We start from the raw sequence: 20,227 nt of genomic DNA, 5'->3' as shown, positions 1-20,227 counted from the left end.
TATTGAATCATTTAAAGGCAGTAGCAAGGAAACTGTAGTCATCTAACAAGGCCTTGTTCAGCTTTCCTCCTCTGTTTTCATAGCAGTCTTGAGAAACATAAACAACTTTCACCCCCCAGCACAGATGTTGTAGACTGTTTATAGAACCGTGTTTCTTCAGGCAGTTCAATTTGTACCTGTAGAAATAGAGCTTGAAAAAAAGTTGATATGCACACATGCTGCATTCTCTGCGCACAGTAAGGTTTTGGAGAGCTGTCTCGAGGCTTTCTGAGTGCTGCATTACTAGCCTAGGATAAAAGGACTGTCTGTTTTTTCCACAGTGCTCAATAATCCTTGCTAAATTCAGGTTTCTTTTGCTGTTGCAGCCTTCTGAAGGCAGTGCAGACAGTTAGAGGAGCCTAGAGGCTGCATCAGCTCATCATGCTGTTTTTTACTTCCTTCACTGAGTGACAGCAATTCATAGATCAGATTTATTCAGCAAAGTGGAACGTGAATGCTTTGCTATCCTTGAAGGTGAAAAGAGCCTTCAAAGCATTGGAATTTTTAATATTCCTCCTGGTATTATATACTGTATTAAAACAGTAAGTGCAAAGAAATTTCTCTGTAGAGCAGTGCAGTCATCTGCCAGTTGTCAAACAGCCAGCCTGACAATGAGTTAACAGGGCTTTATTTTTACCCATTTATTTCTCTTTCCAGGTTCAAGTCCTTCTGTACTTCCTGCAGCTAGAGACCATCCCTACCCCAGACAGCAAGAGGCAAAGCATTCTCTTTTCCACAGAGGTGTAGATGTGTGTGATGCCAACAGGACTGCAAAAGAACCCCACAAACCCAACCTGTTCTTGGCATGAATCTGCCACTCTTGAAAAAAGGAGGACTTGTGGTTCTTCTGATTCTTCAGACATTTCTGGCCTGTTCCTCTTCTGGGGAATGATGGCCCTCAGTGCTTCTGCTGTTATTTAACCAGTGGCGAGCAGAAGAGAAGGTAGAAAAATACCTTCTTTTGATCAGGAGGATGAGAATGGAAGCGGAGATAGAGCTGTGCAGAATCTCCACTAGAAGGAGCAATAGACACTTGAACAAATGCACCACTGAGTGTGGGTGTTACTCTTGTTGGGAATGTGATGAAAGGCATTCCTCACTTTATGGATTTGTCGTAAAGAAGCATCAAGATTTCTAATGGACCACTTGATAGGATACCCTTTTTTGGGTGAGAGGGAGTTAAAGGATCTTTCACAACTGTGTCTTTAATAACTGCTGTTTTTAAAGTACTGTTCTAGGCCATAAAAATAGCATGGCTTTGCAAGAAGAGGAAAGAAGGGTCTGGGATCTAAGATACCCTCCTCAGAAATTGAAGTCCTGATTTGAACAGGGTTCTAAAGAAGTGATACAGTTTTGCATACAACACAAACTTTTTTATTTGTCTTGCCCACCCCTTCTCCTGCAGATGTTTATACAAGGAGATGCCGTGCTCTTGCCTACGTTGCACTTGTGATGGCATGGGTTTTTTTTTGAGGGCAGGGGTGTTGAAGGGCCCAGACTCAGTGATTTTTCAATACAAATAAATACAGCAAATTAAAGAGAGGCAGGGATGGTTTGAGTCAGTACTTTGTGATTTGTTGTTTGTTTGCATATAGAAGCAGGAGCAATATTATCCAGAGAGGATTGCTAAATTCCTTAGACTCTGCCAAACTTAATGAAAATTAGTTGGGAAGGCTGTTAATTCCCAACACTCCAAAGAAAAGATGTTAACAAAAATAATTGAAGCATCTGTGGACAAAACAAGTTATTAGTGGTTATCAGGTTGCCAGGCTGCTTACTCTCATCAGAACATCTTCCTTTTTTTTTATAATATATAGATATGTACTTGAATTTTGGAGGCTTTGTATGTGCATTGCTTCTATGAGAGTCGTCTTCTGATAGATGCTTTGATAAATATGTCAGAATGTACTTTATGGACAACCTAGCCAGTAGTATGCATGGGTACTCTTCAGAAATTTCAAGCCTGTTTTAAGTAAGAGTAGTAAAGGGATTTCTGTGGAGCTACATGGAGCGGTACAGCAGGTCTCACTAAATACTAGGCTGGTATCTTCCTGCCTAACGTGGTCAAAGCCATGGGGGTTACACAGGCATAAAGGACAGTGGTATTTGTCTAGAGAACTGAAAGCATAATCTAATTGCTGGCATCCAGAGCAAAGGGTTCTGTCTATGAAGCAGCTGTGCCAAACATCCTGAGAGAGGTGGGAATTACTCCATTTTCATTAACAACTCCAGCCCCCTTTGCTTCCTACCTGGTTATGCAGCATCTGCTTGGTGGCAACCATCCATCATCCAGGCAAGAAGAAAAGTGCAGCATGAAGACAAGGGGAGGAATCAGCATGGAGAAGGGGAGGGAAGGACAGATCTTGATTGGTGTAGTTGGATGGCCAATATCATTTGAGGAGAAATGCCACAGACAAAGCAACCCCTGTGATGCTGAATTTGATGTTTTCTGATGGGTGATCTGCAGTCTCTCAGTTACAAATATATATATATATAAAAACACCAACAAGGGAGTATTTCAAACGAATGGAGAGAAAAAAATAATACCAGAAGGGAAATGATTTTGTAGTCAATGTAATTTTGACTGCTGCATAATATTAGAAAATATTGTACTGTGAAGTTACAAATTCAAAAAGGAAAAAAATAGCAATTCCAATTTTGTGAGTATATCAACATTTTGCATGCTATGTAAGGATCCTTTTAAGAATTTATATTGCTTAGTATCCCTCCCTTCTTAGGTCTGGGAGCAAACCTCTTTGTAATGTAATGTACAACTAGAAATTCCTTCTCTCTTATATGTATTTCCATTACATTCCGACTTCTGAATCTGGAAAACAGAAAAAATGTTTATTGTAGGAGGTGCTTTTGGGGGGAGGGGGTAACGAAGGCAAGAAAACTTGAAGGCTTAGCATTTTTTTATATTTATTTCTGCCTTTTTTGAAGGTAAAAATTAGTCACAATCTTGAAAACCTTTGACCTAAGTCAGGCAGACCAGTAAACTACTCCGTGGTTTTGGTTTTATGTATTTGTTCTCATTTTCCACATAGTAGTTCCTTAACAATCCTTTTTCTGTTAGCTGCACACCTGCCCATTCCAAGCTGTTGTGTGGTGCATCTGATGCAGTGGCACTGCTGCTGACTGCACTGGGGAGAAAAAAAGCCCCACAAACCAACAGCAGAAGCAAAGTACAGCAGGTGGTTGGGTGACAAAACCTTTTCCTTTCCGTGTTCAGAATCTGTGGCTGCTCCTTGCAGTGTTGAAACTGGAAAGCAATACCATAATGACTGTGCCAATTTACTTTTACCCAACTTTTTTATTTTTATTTATATAGGAAATTAATATTAATATTAAGTTACTGATGTATGGTGTGTAACCATGAGAAATGGCTTTTGCTTTGGTTACTGTTACAGGTTGTCGCTTTAGTCTCTCAGTTACAATGCTCAGTTCTAATGTAACGTAATCTAACATGCAGGCATGTGGATCAGGGAATAAAAAAAAGGTAATTTAACGTAACCCAATAATTATTTCTGTTGAGTATGTTTTCCCCAAAGCTGGTAATTTTGGGCTGGAAAAAACAGCAGACGTTTCTGCTAATGATGAAATCATGGACTGATTTGAAATATGAGAATTGATTTCTAGAATTTCTGTTAATTTTGCAGTTTAAGTTTTTCTTCAGGTAGACGTATGTGTTCAGAAATGAAGCATTTCCAAAAGGCTTTTGTTTTCTTTTCCAAGGGATGTTGTGGGTGTGGGTTGTGTTTTGTTTTTTAAACTTTGTTGTGTTTTTAATAAGCCTTATCACGCTTAAAACATAAAGGGACTTGTAAAACGTGGCTTTAGAGAAGGTCTTCTGAGTTAATAAGCCCCCATGAGCTGTGTCAGAAAATCTAGCTTCTCCATTTTGTGTAAGAAAAGGTACAATATAAACAACATAAGAGCAAACTAGCCAAAAATTACCCTTCAAAACTGCACTGAGTTTATATTCTTTCTGTTTTTACTGTATTGGAAAGAAATTTCTTAAAGCAGCTTTCAGCTGCATGCAGCTGAAACATTAACATTAGCTTCAGTGGATATATTGCAGGTTGTTAGGACAGACTGTACCTCCAGTTTAAGAAGAGAAAGAAGCATAGGTTTCTTGGCATTTAGAAAACATTCTAAAATTCTCTCTTTTTTAAAACACTTATTAGTTGTTTTTGTTTTTAATTAAAAAGCAAAGCAAAATAAAAGGTTTGATGATGGGCAAGAAGTAAATAGTACTAGATAGTTCTCAACTTTGTTTTGTGTGTGCTTTTCATGGGAAGAGATTGAAATCAAACTGAAACGCATCCATTGAAATGCTGCTGATGTTCTTTATCCTCACACAGTTTTAAGCAAGTTGAGGTAGCAGCCGAGCTATTGCAGGCTGTATTTTAACGCTGCTATGTTTTAATGTATCAGCTAAGGGCAAAGTACAGCTGTGCACTGACTGTATTTGCTGATGTCACCTGCCTGCCTTGATTCCGACCTTCCATTGCTCATGTTAAGGCAATCAGCGTGCAGATAAAGCAGAACTGCAGTATGTTGTGTTGGCCACGAGGTGGTAGAATCACAGAGTGTGTTGATAGGAGCTGCAGTATTTTCACAGCTTATTCATTTTACCCGTTTAAAATTGTGTTTCACTGTTGAGTTAGTTTTATGTGAGCTTATTTAAATGGATGTACTGTTCCGCAAAGCATATGTGGATCTCTAAGTTTGCCTGTCACCCACTGTAACACTGGAAGGCACGACAACTTGTTCATTTATGTTAATGTACCATTCTTTTAAGTATGTACAAAATGTAAATTGACCGACACGGCTTTCAAAGATACTTAAAATCTGATGGCAAAAAAAGCAACCCTCTCTGGTTCCTCACTGATTAATGCTTTGTTTTCAGTGCTTGTTCTGCTGAGGCAGTGCTGAGATGTGGCATTCTTACTATGGCAATGTTAGGAAGAAGTGGGAAATGTTTAAGAAAAGCCTCTGCTCTTTCTCTTTTCAGTTCAAAAAGATGAGGACTTGCAGTAATAGAAGACCAGTACATTCATGCTAGATAGAAGAGATTTGCTTCTGTTCCTTGCAGAAAAATCTGAAAAAGCAAGTAAATATGTTCAGAATCATCATAATCTGGAGTAGCTGGCAAGTCAGTCACTTACTTATTCCTTCTTATGTTTTTATTTAGTCCACATATGTTTTTCTTTGTAAGCTTTGCTAACATTCCTTTGTAGTGCTGTCTAAAAAAAATCAATTTGATACCATCCACTTCCTTTAACACATGGTACTTGCAGCTGAGATCATGGAGCCTTACCATTAATATTAGCAGCCTTCCATTCTCAGCCAGAATTAAATGGATGCCCGTATGCATTCCATGGAAGTTTTCAGTGGGTAGATGAAAGTAGATGGATCATCCTTAAAATCAAGAAAGAACTGCTGATTGAAGGAGGTGCTCATGGCTAATTATTTCTTACCGAAGTCTGAGGGAAGAAAGTTGACATAAACTGGAAAAAAAAAAACCAAAAACACCACCATAATTAGGAATCATTCTGATAAGATGATCTGGAGCAGCACAAAGCAGAAACTCTCCTTTCAAGTTCCAGCAGAAGACCTGTGGCCTCAATAACTGACTGCCTTGTCAGTAAATAAACATTAATTTAGGAATGCCAGGAATTCAGCTGCTGCAGCCTCCCAGTTCGGATGTGCTGCAACCCTCTTTCTCACTACTGAAACTTCATGGTTCAGTGCCAAGAAAGCAAAGCTTATCACATGATCTCTACATTTTTCTTTTCCCCTATGGCAAGAGTACCAGTGTGTTATACCAAAGGGGAAACACTACTGAAAAGACAAAGGGAACCAGGAGGTTACAATACAGTTTATGCTAGAAGAAGCTGTTTCTAAGCTGCGAGGATAGAATATCACAACACCCTGCAGTGATTGAATGACAGAAACAGTAGGGCCAAAGCAAATGGAGTGTCTGCATTATCTCCATTCTTCTCCTTTTCCAACAGAAACTACATAATCCTATACTGTAGAAATGAGTTTATAGCAGGGCTATTCCTGGAGATGGCTAGAATACTTCCAGTTTTCTTGTACAGAGTGGACCAGATTGAGTTATAGCTCCAGTTTTGCATGGGCTTGTTTTGAAGTAAGAAACGTTCTATTTTTTTGCCTGTTCAAGCATACTTGCGAATGAATATGATTACAGAGTGCCCAAGCCTAGAAGAAATGTTTGTTTTACTGCTCTGTCTTAATTGCAGTCATGCTCAGATGATCTCATTGAAGTGATTCATCAGAATGGAGAATACTTCTTAGATTTTTTTGCTAGGGCTTGTGTACGTGTAATTATTGCAGTGACAAGATGTTCTGAGATTTCAGGGCATTCTACAGATCAGCCATTCATCTGCGGAGACCAGTTTATATCCCTGTGGATATATGGAGGAGCATTCTTGTATACAAAACAGCTTCCTGCCTGAAAAGAGAACATAGCTGCTTCCCACACATGGGCCAAAAGAACCACAATGGGAAGAGCCCACCAGCGAGCAGATGGCCTTGATCCTTAGAGGCTTGTGTTTTCCCTGGTCAAGCAAAGCCCAGAAAGCTAATATGGGGTTAGACCCATCCCATCTCTTCTTTGTAGTGCTTAATTGAATTATCAACCCCCAATATAAACAGGCAAGCTCAAATTTTCTCCATTTTAGTCATGTTTTGGGAGAGGACTTCTATTACCATTATGGGATTATGGAAATAGCTGAAAACTGTTCTAAATATTAAAACTCCTTCAAACATAGCAGTAGTATAATGAAAATGCTGACATAGCAGAGAAGTTCTTCACAACAGCCTCTTCTAATGCATCCACTCTGCTCAGGAGTATCAGGAGAAATCTTATCTTGAGCTCCATACAAAAAATATTGGAAGTTGGTCAGTAATTTGGAATCCTGGATACACAGGGATAGATCTGTTACAGAGGTGGGATATCAATAACTAGGAACTATCCAAGGCAGCAAAAATAGGGTGAAGAATTAATGCTGGATGACAGCACCACAATGGTACGGTGAAGTTAAATGTGATCTCATGGAAGGACATGTGTGATGTATTGTCCTTCCTGTGTCTGTCTAGCAAAAACCAACAAGAACAAAACAAAGCCTTCTCTTGCATATACTGGTTGTGTAGTTTGTTCTTATCTCTGTTACAAGTGTTTATAATCCATGAAGAATGCCAATGAAAGGAGGTAATAAGACTACTTAAATACAAATGCAATTATATAATTAGTGGTAATTTATGAGATGTAGAAGAAAACTTGTTATTGTTTGGATAATTTGGGGTTTCTTCAGAATTAATACTATTGGTGTTATTTTAATCCCACTGTGTTAGAGTTGACATTTCATACTGCTGTTGTCAGTGCTTCGGTATCTCAGTGCTCTGTTTTTTGCAAAGGAAACCAATCCTAATAGCTTAATACTGAAAGGTGTTGGAACAACTGCTAAATATCTCTCAGTTTAGGCCCATGGGAGGAAAAAAAAATGGAAAAAGGGGGAAAATAATCATTCAGGATTTATTTTTTGTTTTATTTTCTGAGATAAGTGGTATGAGAGGGATAAAATAACTGTATTTGGGGGAAGAAAACAAGTCTAAGGCATTTGTAGCCTTTCTTTGTACACAGTGTTAAATAAAATCTCCTGTATCTGTTTGTCAGGGTTCTTTGGGTCTTATTTAATTAAAAACTGGGCCTACATTAAACTCAGTGTGTGAATTGTGTTTGATTGAGATTGCCAAATGTAGAGAAGTTACCGCTACTCTTTCAAAGTCAGTTACCTCATGTCTTACAAGGTAAAAGCTGTATTAAGTGAAATCTACAGGCCAGTATGAATTAAAGCAACTATGATATACAGGAACAGCATGGAAGACAGGGAAGTAGCTGGGCAAAATGGTACATTATCAGGTATGTAATTAATCCCTTACTAGGATTATTACTTTAGTAATGCAGCCAGCCTCAGACATCATGCTTCTAGAGCACTTCAGCTGTTATTATATATTTGCTATTAAATCAGTTTTGGCTTTGTAGGGTACTACAAGACCTCTTTAAATATCGCATTAAATTAGTGTTCTGTAGCAATCGAGGTGTGAATTGAATCAGTTACTTAAATCCAGTTCTCCCAAGGGAATTCTGTGGGCATTATTAATGCTTCTCTTACCCACGGTGGATCTGTATAACGTATAACATTTGCTTTCTTATAGCTGGAATGTGGAGTCCCTCTGTAAGATGGCTCAGCTCTCCCCTCATGAATCAGCTCAGTGCTCCCAGCCGCTCTCCCCTTCACAAAGACCCCTACCAGCACAGAGAGGAATGGACAGGGAATTATACCTTCATCGTAAGCACGTAAGAAACATTTCCCTGTAAAGGTAATCAAACTGTGCTGTAGGACCAGGCAGCAAACAGCCTCTACGCTGTGGAGCTGCTGGCAGCCCGGAAAACAAATGGGATCCTGGGCTCCATCAGGAGAGGAGTGGTCAGCAGGGACAGGGAGGTGATTGTCCCTCTCTACTCTGCTCTTGTGAGGCCCCATCTGTTGTACTGTGTCCAGGTGTGGAGCCCTCAGTACAAAAAAGACATGGAGATTTTGTGAAGGGTCCAGAGGAGGGACAGGAAGATGATCAGGGGCTGGAGCACCTCCCCTATGAGGACAGGCTGAGGGAGTTGGGTTTGTTCAGCCTGGAGAAGAGAAGGTTGCGGGGTGACCTCATTGCAGCCCTTCAATACCTGAAGGGAACTTACTGCCAGGAGGGGAGTAAACTCTTGGAAAGGGCTGATAATAGCAGGACACGGGGAAATGGTTTTAAGTTAAAAGAGGGAAGATTTAGGTTGGATGTTAGGGGGAAGTTCTTCACTAGGAGAGTGGTTAGGCCCTGGAACAGGCTGCCCAGGGAGGTTGTGGATGCCCCGTCCTTGGAGGTGTTCAAGGCCAGGTTGGACGGGGCCCTGGGCAACCTGATCTAGTAAATGTGTATGTTTGGTGGCCCTGCCAGGCAGGGGGTTGGAACTACATGATCCTTGAGGTCCCTTCCAACCCGGGTCATTCTGTGACTCTGCTGCACTACAAGAGCCGAGCCCAGCCCGCCAATAGGAGCGCGCACTAGCCCACTGCGCATGCGCCCCCTCTGCCCCGGGTCGACGCGGCTGGCGCATGCGCATTGCGGCGGCACCGCCCGCGAGGGGCGGGACGGATCGAGGTTTGGGGGGGGGTCCCTCCGTGCCCCCTCCGCCTCCCGCCGGCGGCGCGCGCGGCCCGGCAGCGCCTGGTCTGCTCACGTCGGGCCGCGCCGCGAAGACGCGGGAAGGAGGAGGAGGAGGAGGAGGAGGAGGAGGAGGAGGAGGAGGAGGCTGCCCGGTAAGCGCCGAGCGCCGGCTCCGACCCCCGAGGGTCCACTCTCAGGGCCGTGAAGGCCCCACAGGCCGTGCCCCGCGTCCCTCCCCCCCGCCTCGCCCTGAGGGGCCGCGCCGTCCGGCCGCCAGCCCGGGGGTGGCCTGAAGGGGCGGTGCGGGGTAGCGCTGAGGGGCCGGAGCCGGGTTGTGGGGCGGGAGGTGGGAGCAGTGTGTGCGTTCCGAGCTGTTCCCGTGTCCCGGTGCGCATTGCTTCGCTTTGGGGCGCTGCTGCTGCTGCTCCCGGAGCGGGGCCGCAGTAACAGCGCAGAGCGGCACTGAGGGAAGCGGTGAGACACTGACACTCGTACCGCTCTGTGCCAGCCCGGCTGTGTGTACGTGTGTGCCAGGACCTAAAAACTGCGCTTCTGGAGCGGCAGATATGTTGCGAGTTGTTAATTCTGAGTGAAAAGCGCCGTGCACTCTGGTAGAGGATGAGGCCCGAGAGAGCTTTGCTCGCCCCAAAGGCAAACACAGCTCTGCTTCCTGCACAGAGATTCTCTGCGTGGACTTCGGCTGCCTGAGGTGGAGTTGAGCCTGGCGGGATCAGTGTGGGCATCACAGCCCTTCAGGAGCTCAGCATCACAGTGCCTCCTCCAGCCCCGTTGTTGTTAGGTGGTAGCTAACAAAAATGCATTGAATAGTTTGGTCTCTGAATGGATGAGTAGACAGGCTCTGGCCCAGGCTGCCCACGGGGTGCTGGGTTCACTGTTAATGGTTTTAAGTTAAAAGAGGGAAGGTTTAGGTTGGATGTTAGGGGGAAGTTCTTCACTAGGAGAGTGGTTAGGCCCTGGAACAGGCTGCCCAGGGAAGTTGTGGATGCCCCGTCCTTGGAGGTGTTCAAGGCCAGGTTGGACAGGGCCATGGGCAACCTGATCTAGTAAAGGTGTATGTTTGGTGGCCCTGCCAGGCAGGGGGGTTGGAACTGCATGATCCTTGAGGTCCCTTCCAACCCGGGTCATTCTGTGATTCTGTCCCCAGAGGTGCTCAGGATCAGGGTAGGTGTCACTCTGATGTGGTCTCAGTGGTCCCAGGCCTGGCTCAGAGCTGGGAGCAGATAGTCCAAGTGCTCTTTCTTACCATAACGATCTGAAAAACGGAGCTGGCAGTATGTTCTGTGACAGTATCACTAAATATTAAGCTGATGAAAAAAACAGCTTCTTTGCTGGTGAGTTGTATGGAGTAAGGAAAGAAGAAAACTGCGCTTTTTTTCCAGTTGTTTTCTTGTTGCTGAAAACCCATGTCTGATTTCTTTATTGAATACAGGACGTGGCTGTGAGACAAAGCATCCGAGATGTTTTTAATTCGTTCTGTTTCTGTCAAACACAGCGCTGTGTAGTTAAACCCTGCAGCCTATATTTCCCAGTCCTTTTGTCTGCTCCAAGCAGCTCGTTGATGGTGCTTTTGTCGTGGATGTCGATAATAATCTGTGGTTTTATTTACTTTAGCTCTATGAGGAGCTGTTTTATTACAGCATGACGGTTACAGAACATCATAACAGCACCTGCAGATCTCCAGGACTCTGTGTCTGGTGTTTTACAGCTGGGTGAGGTTTCACTAAGGTTTTACTTTCCCCTCTACTTGAAGGCAGGAGAGTCCCTGTGGCATTCAAGCACACTGGGTCTGTCCTTAGGAGTCCCTCCAAGAAACATGGGGCATTAGGAAACATGGGGCATTAAAAAATGATCGGGGGGCTGGAGCACCTCCCCTATGAGGACAGGCTGAGGGAGTTGGGCTTGTTCAGCCTGGAGAAGAGAAGGTTGAGGGGTGACCTCATTGCAGCCCTTCAATACCTGAAGGGAACTTACTCCCAGGAGGGGAGTAAACTCTTGGAAAGGGCTGACAATAGCAGGACAAGGGGAAATGGTTTTAAGTTAAAAGAGGGAAGATTTAGGTTGGATGTCAGGGGGAAGTTCTTCACTAGGAGAGTGGTTAGGCCCTGGAACAGGCTGCCCAGGGAGGTTGTGGATGCCCCGTCCTTGGAGGTGTTCAAGGCCAGGTTGGACGGGGCCCTGGGCAACCTGATCTAGTAAAGGTGTATGTTTGGTGGCCCTGCCAGGCAGGGGGGTTGGAACTACATGATCCTTGAGGTCCCTTCCAACCCGGGTCATTCTGTGATTCTGTGATTAGGCTGGGCCTGGCTGCCTGCTGCACATCCTCAATACAGCACTGGTACCAGCAGTTCTGTAAGCAGCAGAGAGTGATCTCTGGGCTGTTATAACTTCCGTTGCACTGAGCAGTAGATGAAGTAGCATAAATGACGTATGAATAAATGCTTACTTCCAGGTAGCACAGTGTAGTCAAGTGAGTTTATGCTGCTTTTGTTCCAGTACAAAATAAGAAAATACATTCTTTAGAGACAGAGCCATGTATTGGGAATTTCTAAAGGGATCTTTCACAGACATACTTCAGAAGTTCCTTTTTTTGGTTCTTTCTCCTTGATCTTGTAATGTTAGAGCCTGTCTTGCCGACCAGGATCCAGTTCTAGGAACTCATAATGCTGTTAGCATGACTGAATCTCTGTGGCTCAGTGGGAAAAGCAACATCATAAAAGTTATGCTTGTACTTTCTGCCTGCAGAAATCACCCCGTTTGATCTTATTTTTAGTCCTCTTACTGAAAAAGGGAAAATAAGCGGGCATTCGAGGCTGAGTTACATGCTTGGATGTGGCCTGAAGTGACGACTCACAGGGAGCATATTTCTTGTTTCTTTTGAGCTTACTCCAGCTGAAACAATCAAAGCAAGCAACCCTTTGGAGCACTTAGCAGCTTAGTGCAGCCAGAGAGTGATCATAGGATCCTGTCTCTCCTCAGATAAATAATTCATTGTTCTTGTGCTTGTGCACATGCGTGGTTTTCTTTGGAATAGAGACTTCTGTGAGGGAGCTGCAACTTGTCATCTTTGTTATTGTAAGTAAATGGCTCTTAATAATTTTGCAAAGAACCAATGTTGTTGCAAATATATGGCAAAACTGGGAGTGATTAAAAGAGGAATTCAGGAGTAAATGGTGAAGATAGGTAAAAGAAGACCTCCTAAAGGAGGGAAAGGAAAAAAGGTGAATAAAGTTAGTACTGAAGTACGTGGGTGATGTATTTGATGACATCAGCCTGAAAGTGCTGCTATGATTTGTCTTCATTTAGGCCATTTAGCCCGCAATGGGTGCTTCTTTGCACAGACGGTGCATGGCCCAGTGGGATGTGGATTTGGGATGTGGACAGCTTGACCAGGAAGCTGGCTTCTTACAGCTCTCCCTCAAACTTCATGTTCTTCTTAACCCATTTCTCTCTGTGTGTTCTTAATTAAAAGCACTCACAGTAGTTCTGGCAGATGGAGCCTTCCAGAACATTCAGCTATGGAATGATTTACAATGTGGTTTTCCTGCAGCAGTGCATTTCCCTGTGTGGTGCTGCAGGCCTCGGGGTGACAGAGGCACAGCTAGAGGAGCAATTTGTTACAGCTTGGCTCTCTCCAGTTAGCCATGAGAGGCTCCATAGTGTCCCCAGCACTTATGTATGACTCAAATGCATATCCGCAGGCTCACACTCAGGCAGGTAAATGTCCCAATCCTGATGCTAGCAGGGTGTTTAGGGAGGATTTGCGTGCAGCTCTGTCTCATCTCTGTCTGCCAAGCCTTAAGGTTCTAAAACCAAGATAAATACAGAGCTGATCTTCAGCCCCACTAGCAGCCGCTGCATGCTATCTTCAGATTGCTTACAGAGCTCATGAGTTTCATTGTCCAGCTGATGTGGCCCTGCAGAGTGGTGCTGGTGGGGCACCAGCATGGGGCTGCTCCCAGCAGGGTGGCAGGTCTGCCGTGTTGTTTCACCCTAAGCTCAGGCTGGTGTTGGGCAGTGCCCTATGGTGGGAGCCTTCCTATCATTCCCAGTTCCATGGCCTGCTGCGCTGCGTAGTGCCTGGTAATTATAAGGTGAGTCAGATCTGATGAAAAAAACTAACTCATCAGAAAACGAGCTATGATCTCTAGAACTGAAACAAGGGAGAGGACTGAGGAAGGGGTGGGACTGTCTCTTTTGGTGGCAGGGTACAATTAAATGATTTTCACAACTGGCTTAAGCAATCCCCAGAAGGCATTTCCCTCCCCCAGCCCCAGCAGGACTGGTTTACAGGTGGGCAATTCCCACCTATGCCATTTGCTCAGCCCAGCTGTGAGCAGAACTGGGACATCCTATGCTGGGAATCCAGGTGTGAGCCCTGGGGCTGGGATGGAAGTGGTGGATTTTCTCATTGGTGCAGCCCTTCAGGAATGCTGTTGGGCCAGGTCAGCGATGGAGTGGACACAGGGAGTGCTCAGGTGTCTCCCAGCAGCAGAAATGCAGGTAGCATTAGTCCTGTAGTTGAGGATGTGTGAATCAGCATCTGATAAGAACAGACTGATAGTCATCACCAAGTTGAAAGCAGGAAGCGAGCCTTGGGGATTTGGTTTGGTTGAATTTATTCACTTACAGGTTTGACCTGTCCACTCTTATGTTGGAAAGCACTACTCTAGCTCCTCAGGCAGCACACTGATTATCTACTAGCATTCCCTGTCCCCCTTCTTCTAATGGGAGCCATCATACTGACCTTATTCCTCTCCCTGTCGGCCTCATGCTCCTAAAGGCTCTGTGCAGCTGCTGGTAGTGGAGTTCAGCTGGCAGAGTTGAGTGGAGACCAGGAAAAGGCCACTGCTGCTCAGTGCTGCAGCCTGTCCTGTATATAGGAGTATAGGAGTATATAGGGTATAGGAGTGCCATGAGGTGTTACTGCTGAGCTGAAAGGAAAGGAAGCTGTCCTGCCAAATGTGGGTTAAATAATAGAATATGTGCTTAAGGTTACGTGGTTATAAATACACCTTTGTAGCCGGAGGGTGATGGGCTTGTGCAATAACAGTTACTACAGAGCTCCGTGTGACAGCTGGTGGGTGACGATGGGATCACAGAGTTACCTGCCACCTACCACTCGCTGATTGCAGTTTAAGGTGGCCAGTCCTCTGGCCAGGAAATTTGTGGTGTAATACTTTTGCTTTTATTTTTAACCTAGAAAGCTTGCATTGCCAAAACAGTGCTTCTCTTCTAATACCTGAGAGCTTTGTAGAGAAGATGGATTCTTCTTCCAAGTCTGCTTAAACCTTTAAACTCTGCCACAGAGTTTTAACGACGACCCAGGAAATAGGTCTGTACTGTATCATCTCTGTGTGCATAGTATAAAAGTTGGATGCAAGTGTGGATTTTACTAAGAGGCGCAGAGTGGAGGAGAGGGGCGGAAGGGTAACTCTATCACTCTCTACAGCACCCTGAAAGGAGCTGGTGGTGAGGTGGAGGTCAGCCTCTGCTCCCAGGGAACAGCAATAGGAGGTGATATGAGAGGTGATGGCCGCACTGTGCAGCAGAACAGGTTCAGGTCAGGTATTGGAATCAGTTTCTTCTCTGAGGGAGCAGTGATGCAGTGGCACAGCTGTCCCGGGGCTGCTGAGGTCACCATCCCTGGGGCCGTTGTTCTGCTTGGCAGAGCTGCCAAAAGAGCTTCCCCAGGTGCTGCTTGTAGTCTGTGCTGGGAGAGGCAGCCGAGCCCATCTTATGGATGCTTGTTTTCCTCTGTCCTCAGCAGTGGTTTGAAATAACTTCTGTTTAAAGTAGGAGCTTGGAAACAAGACGTTATTTAATTTTGTTATGAAAAGGCTTTTTTAGAGCACAGCCCGTGAGTTAGGAGCAATGTAGCTGCTCCTGTCACTTGTCTGGAATGTGAAGCATTGCAACGGTTGCACGTTGCTCAGAGCAGTTAGAGCTCTGCTGTTTTCTCCAAACAAGGAGTAGAGGAATGGAGGTGCACAACGGCCACTTCTTGTCCAAAGCTCTGTTCTTTCATCCCATTGATTCCAAAAGAAAAACAGCAATATCAATGCTGCATTAACAGAACAGTTTGTCACTCTGGAACTTGGCTTTGGCTGTTTGTGCAGCAGTGGTGGTTCGCAGGTAGCCCCACTCTGCCCAGTCTGTGACATTTGGGATCCCATGGGCTGTTCATCACCTTCCCCAGGCGATGTGGAGTGTGAAGTGCCTTTGATCTTATGTTTTCCACTCACTGGGGCTCCTTTGTGTCCAAATGCTGCCTGTAGGTTGAGGCTGGGGAACAGCACGTACCAACTGACATGTGGGTGGGCAGGAGAGACGGATTTGCTGAGCTCTGCGTTTGCTTGATGGTTTTGTGTTCCTTTCTCAGTAATTCCTGGAATTGCTTTTACTCATTTCACTTCTAAACGCTGTGAAGCTGCGAATCAAAGCACTGAAGTTGTTCAGAGCGGTGTTGATCAGTTCAGAACATGCCTCCATCTGACTGCTGTGCTGTGCAGCTTTGTGGGCCGGGGGTGTGAGCAGTGCGTGCTATGGAGGCAGCAGTCTCTGCTCTGGTAGCTTATTTAATGTTCCAGACGTGGAGTTGATGGTAGTTATACTCTCTTGCCTGCAGAGACTTGAAGAGATTCTGATGTGTATTTTACAGGAGGCTAGAGGGGTTGTATTGCATAATCTTTCCTTTTCTGCCTTTTGGGACTGTCTGAGTGGCCTAAAAATGTCGTTCCCTGCTTGTTTGGGCAGAAGTCGTCAGCCTATGTACATCAAATCCAAGGAATTTATACACAGAGAGTGAGCGTACCGAGTGCAAGGCTCAGTTTGAAGATAGCCATTTCCTTCTGCGTTTTGGGCATCTGCTTTTTTCATAAGTGCTTCCAAAAAGGTTCAGTGCCCTCAAATGTGAGGGATCTCTTCGCTTTACTTTAAAGTAATTCTTGAGAGGCATTCTGATACTATTTAACAGATTTTATTGGAAGGCGTTAATAGGTGAAACAATGTACTCCTCTATGAGTTATCTTCAGCAAGCAGCCGACAGCTGGTGCCTTGTTTGCGGCTGGATGCCCTCTTGCCTTACAGGCCCAGGAAACTGCTTTCTGTTCTAATTAAGCCTTGCTTCTCTGACAGCAGGATTTGCATGAAGAAGCATATGAAGAAAGGTAAGATAAGTAATCTCCCCTGCTTGCAGCGTTCAGGTCTGTGAAGGCTGTGGGTGCACACAGGGGCAGCCCTGTGAGCTCTTCCCAGCGCCAGACTGGGTGCATCAGCTCGGCCTGCAGCAAGGAGCAGCGCTCTGTTATTGGGCAGAGTGCTTTCAAATTATTATTTATGGTGCTGTGTTTCCAGCTGTACATATCACCAGGTTGGTCCCATACACTGCCAGTGTTGCACCCCGGCTGGATCTGCCGTTGTGTCCTGAGCCATGTGTGCTGCTGAGAGAGAGAGCTCTGGGAGGGGATACAGGTTGGAGGCAGCACTTGCATTGCATGTCAGGAATGTGGTTTTTGTGTCTGATAGCTGGGGCTTGTTTGGGCGTTTTTCCATCCCTATTAATGCTGTACTTGATACTGTAATGCTGGTGTTAATCAAACAGCTTTAGTAATGCCTTGGACCCTGCTGGTGGGTCAGTGATCTGTGTGCTGGGGGCACTCCCATGAGTAGCTCAGGTGGGGATGCAGGCTGTGTTCTGCTGTTAGTGCTGAGCTCCTCTCTGCTCTTTGCTTTGGGTTTTCTGAGGTTGGAGGGGCTGTGTTAGGGGAGGGAAGGCTTTGGTAACTTCTTTCTCCCTGGGGTAAGTCATTAACTACAGTCCTGAATGCAGTGTTTGCTCTTTAAAACCATGATGAAATGTTATTTTAGCTCTTACCTGAATTATGTTGTGTTGTGTGTTAAGCTTACACAGCTTTATTTTTGCTTATTGAAATCACCACGGTTGAAGCAAATATTGCAAGAATAGAGGTTTTATTGTTTCTCAAGTGTGCTATGGGTGCACTTATAATCAGTAAGAACTTTACAAATATCATTTGTAATGGAACTGGTTTTGCACCATTTTCTCTTTGCACTCTCTGTTCTCTTTGTTCTTTTCAGTTCTGATTTTCAGTGGAATAAGATCAAAACCATGTGTAAGTGGCTCACAAACATGGAAAAGGCAACAAGTGTGAGCATGGCAGCATGGCCCTACCTATAAACATCACCTTCTGGGGAGGTATTAGCGTATAGCAAGCACTAAACCTTCATGGGGCTTCTCTGGTTGGGGCTTTTCTAGTTTGGGCTTTGTTGTGTTTTTCATAGGAGCAGTGATGTATTGCTCTGCGCGGGTGTTCTGGTTCCTGGTAGCAGCATGGCAGTGCTGCTGCATTGCTGACATTCTAATGGTGAAACTGCAGCAGCGGACAAAGTTTTGTGTGCCTGTTCATGCCAGAGTTCAAGAGTCTGGAAGCTGTAAACAAATATTTTCAGAGTCTTAAAATGAGACTTTGTGTTGATGGTGCTGGGGGATCTGAAGTTGTAAAGCTTTGGGAGTTTTACTGACTGAGGGAGGTCAGAGTTGGAATGTGCTCGTGTGCAGGAGTGGTGCTGGGCTGGAGGAGTGTGCGTTCAATGTTCAGCATCACTTTGGTAGTGTAACACGTTGCTTCTGATTGCTATGTTTTCTATAGCACTTCTTTTGCGCTCATTTACCCATCTGCTTTTTGAGCCTCTAAAGTGCTTTGCTTCGGAAGAGATGGGGAGAACTCAGTGGGCTTTGTGTTTGTAACTGGCTGTGGGATACTGAGCTCAGGTGGAGCAGAGCACTTGCTCCATCCAGCCTGGGAGGTTTGAAGGGGAACAGGGGTGTTCTCTGTCTGCTGGCTCAGGCAGGATGAAGAAGGCAGTTACCAGCTGTCCTGCTCCAGCAAGAGAGAGGATGAGCATGACGTGTTCGGTCCTTCTTGTGTCCCTGCACCAAGCTGTCATCTCTTGTGCCTTTCCTGTGGCTGTGTGCTGGAGTTGGCAGTGCAGCTGTCTGCTGCATCTGCTCCACGATTGTGCGAAGTCAGCTTGGTTTTCTGTGGCTGGGCTACAGGTCTGACAGCTGTCTGCTGTTAGAGAGAGCTAAAAGGTGAGGAGGTGCTCAGGTGTCCCATGGCAGAGCGTGCTGGGTTACTTCTTGGAGACAGTCATCATAATCATGTGGCAGTATGAAACGTTAAATTCAAGACACTTGAAATCCCACATCTTTATTAACATGACTTTTAATAATAACTGGCTTCAAGGAATCTGAATTTTTCAACTTCTCTGACTTGTTATATAAGCCTATTTTCTCTGCAACTGCTGATACTCTTCAGTACTTCAGTTACCAGGCTAATCTTTTCTCAGATCCACTGTTGCCGAGAGTCAGTCTGTTGCCTTCATGCTCCCACGGTATTTTCTTTCCCACAGTCAGAACTGAAGAACACTGCAGCCCTAATAAGCCTTTCTTTTGCTAGCTAATGAGCAAACTCAGTAATGTGGGTCACTTATAAAGTATCTTTGGTTCAGTGCCATTTGTGGAAAGGGAATTGTAAAAAATAAAACTTGGAGTGGAGCTGTAGGAACTCATGGAAAAAAAAAAAATAAACTCAATCCTTTTTATAAAAGCATAAAACCTGTAGGTCGGTCCCATATATATGAGACAGTCTCATATGGTCAGTCCCATTTATATCTGCTTTTTGGCTCTGGTTTGTGGTTTTTAGTGCTGTTCTGGATTTCCGCTCTTAAATGGAGTGTTACGGAAAAAAAAAAGTTGCTTTTTATTTGTATTTTGTGCTGAAGACCTCTTTCTGTTTGCAGATTTGTTTGTAAATGCATCATAAACAGACAGCCCAGAATGAAGAAAGCAAGCAGGAGTGTTGGCTCAGTGCCCAAAGTGCCTGGAGTAAATAAGATTCAAACAACTGAAAAAACCAAACCGGAAAGTGGCTCCTCACTGTCTGCAGTAACAAAACTCTCCAAACCTGGGACATCAGCATCTCTTTTGAAGGTAAAACTTTCTGACTATTTCACTTTTTGACAAGAAAGCTTTAGAAGTGTAGTATTTTACAATGCAACTAGAGGTTTGTTTTGCAGGGCAGTGAAGGGAATTGAGGTGGTTATACAGCACCGGGCAGGGTGATGGGGTGTTTGTGCTTTATTTTCACACTGCAGTTGGTGGTGGGATGGAAGGCATTATATTTTGCAGAATTTGGTTGTTCTGCAAAAGGAGCAAAGTGGAAGTTGCATTGGAATGAGTGTTATTAGTAGTGTCATGTGTCGTGCTTGAATGTTGTGTCAGTGACTGATGGGATTTGAAGAGAGCTATGCACCATTGTGAAACAAGAACTAATGAGGTACCTAACACCAGAAACTTTTTAATAGTGGTGGTTGATGTCAGGTCAGCACAGCTGCATTCTTCTGGCTGTTTTGACCTTTCCTTTTGTGTGAACTACTGAACATGCACAAGTCAATTCTTGCTCCTAGAACAAGTTCAAAGGTAGAGGTTCTCTCATTTATTATTGGGTTTAGGATCATAGACTTTTCAACAACCAAGAAATAGGACTTAGCAATTTCTGCTGGTGCAGAATTTTTGACCTGAGAGCACGCCAAGGCTGGACTGATGTTATGAGCCTGCCCTCTCTGCCTCCTTGTCCTGGTGGAGATGTGGTTGGGCTCCCCTCCTGCTGCCTGTCTGCAGCCCAGTGTGTGGAGCTACAGCATTTTTGCAGCTGCCCTGCAGCAGAGAAGCATGCTGAGGATAAGGGCTGTTGTGTGCAGCTGGGACCTGAATCTGTGCTGCCTACAGGCAATGAGAGAGGCTGTGTACGTAGCTGGCAAGATGTAGAATTAAGAAATTGTAGTAGTTGAAGTCACTCTGTAATAACTTTGCAGAATTGCCGAAGTCTGTCTTGCTCTCGTT

General features: G+C 44.7%; 2 protein-coding genes across 3 annotated transcripts in view; both read left to right on the top strand.

Moving 5' to 3' along the window:
* The window catches only part of BCR (BCR activator of RhoGEF and GTPase), a 92,724-nt gene extending 84,936 nt beyond the window's left edge, over window positions 1-7,788 (top strand). For both annotated transcript variants that reach the window (XM_015878272.2, XM_015878271.2), the window contains one exon: window positions 697-7,788. In XM_015878272.2, the coding sequence (XP_015733758.1) occupies window positions 697-786 (90 nt within the window). In that variant the 3' untranslated portion in view covers window positions 787-7,788. The remainder of the gene's footprint in view (window positions 1-696) is intronic.
* A 1,469-nt stretch (window positions 7,789-9,257) lies between these two features.
* SPECC1L (sperm antigen with calponin homology and coiled-coil domains 1 like) overlaps window positions 9,258-20,227 on the top strand; it is a 57,678-nt gene continuing 46,708 nt past the window's right edge. The window contains exons 1-2 of the mRNA XM_015878185.1: window positions 9,258-9,437; window positions 19,126-19,315. Coding sequence (XP_015733671.1) covers window positions 19,163-19,315 — 153 coding nt within the window. The 5' untranslated portion in view covers window positions 9,258-9,437; window positions 19,126-19,162. The remainder of the gene's footprint in view (window positions 9,438-19,125; window positions 19,316-20,227) is intronic.

The sequence above is a fragment of the Coturnix japonica genome, chromosome 15 (genome assembly GCF_001577835.2).
Source record: "Coturnix japonica isolate 7356 chromosome 15, Coturnix japonica 2.1, whole genome shotgun sequence".
Lineage (NCBI taxonomy): Eukaryota > Metazoa > Chordata > Aves > Galliformes > Phasianidae > Coturnix > Coturnix japonica.
Note: the sequence above shows the minus strand (reverse complement) of the source record. Positions and strands in the feature narration are given on the sequence as shown.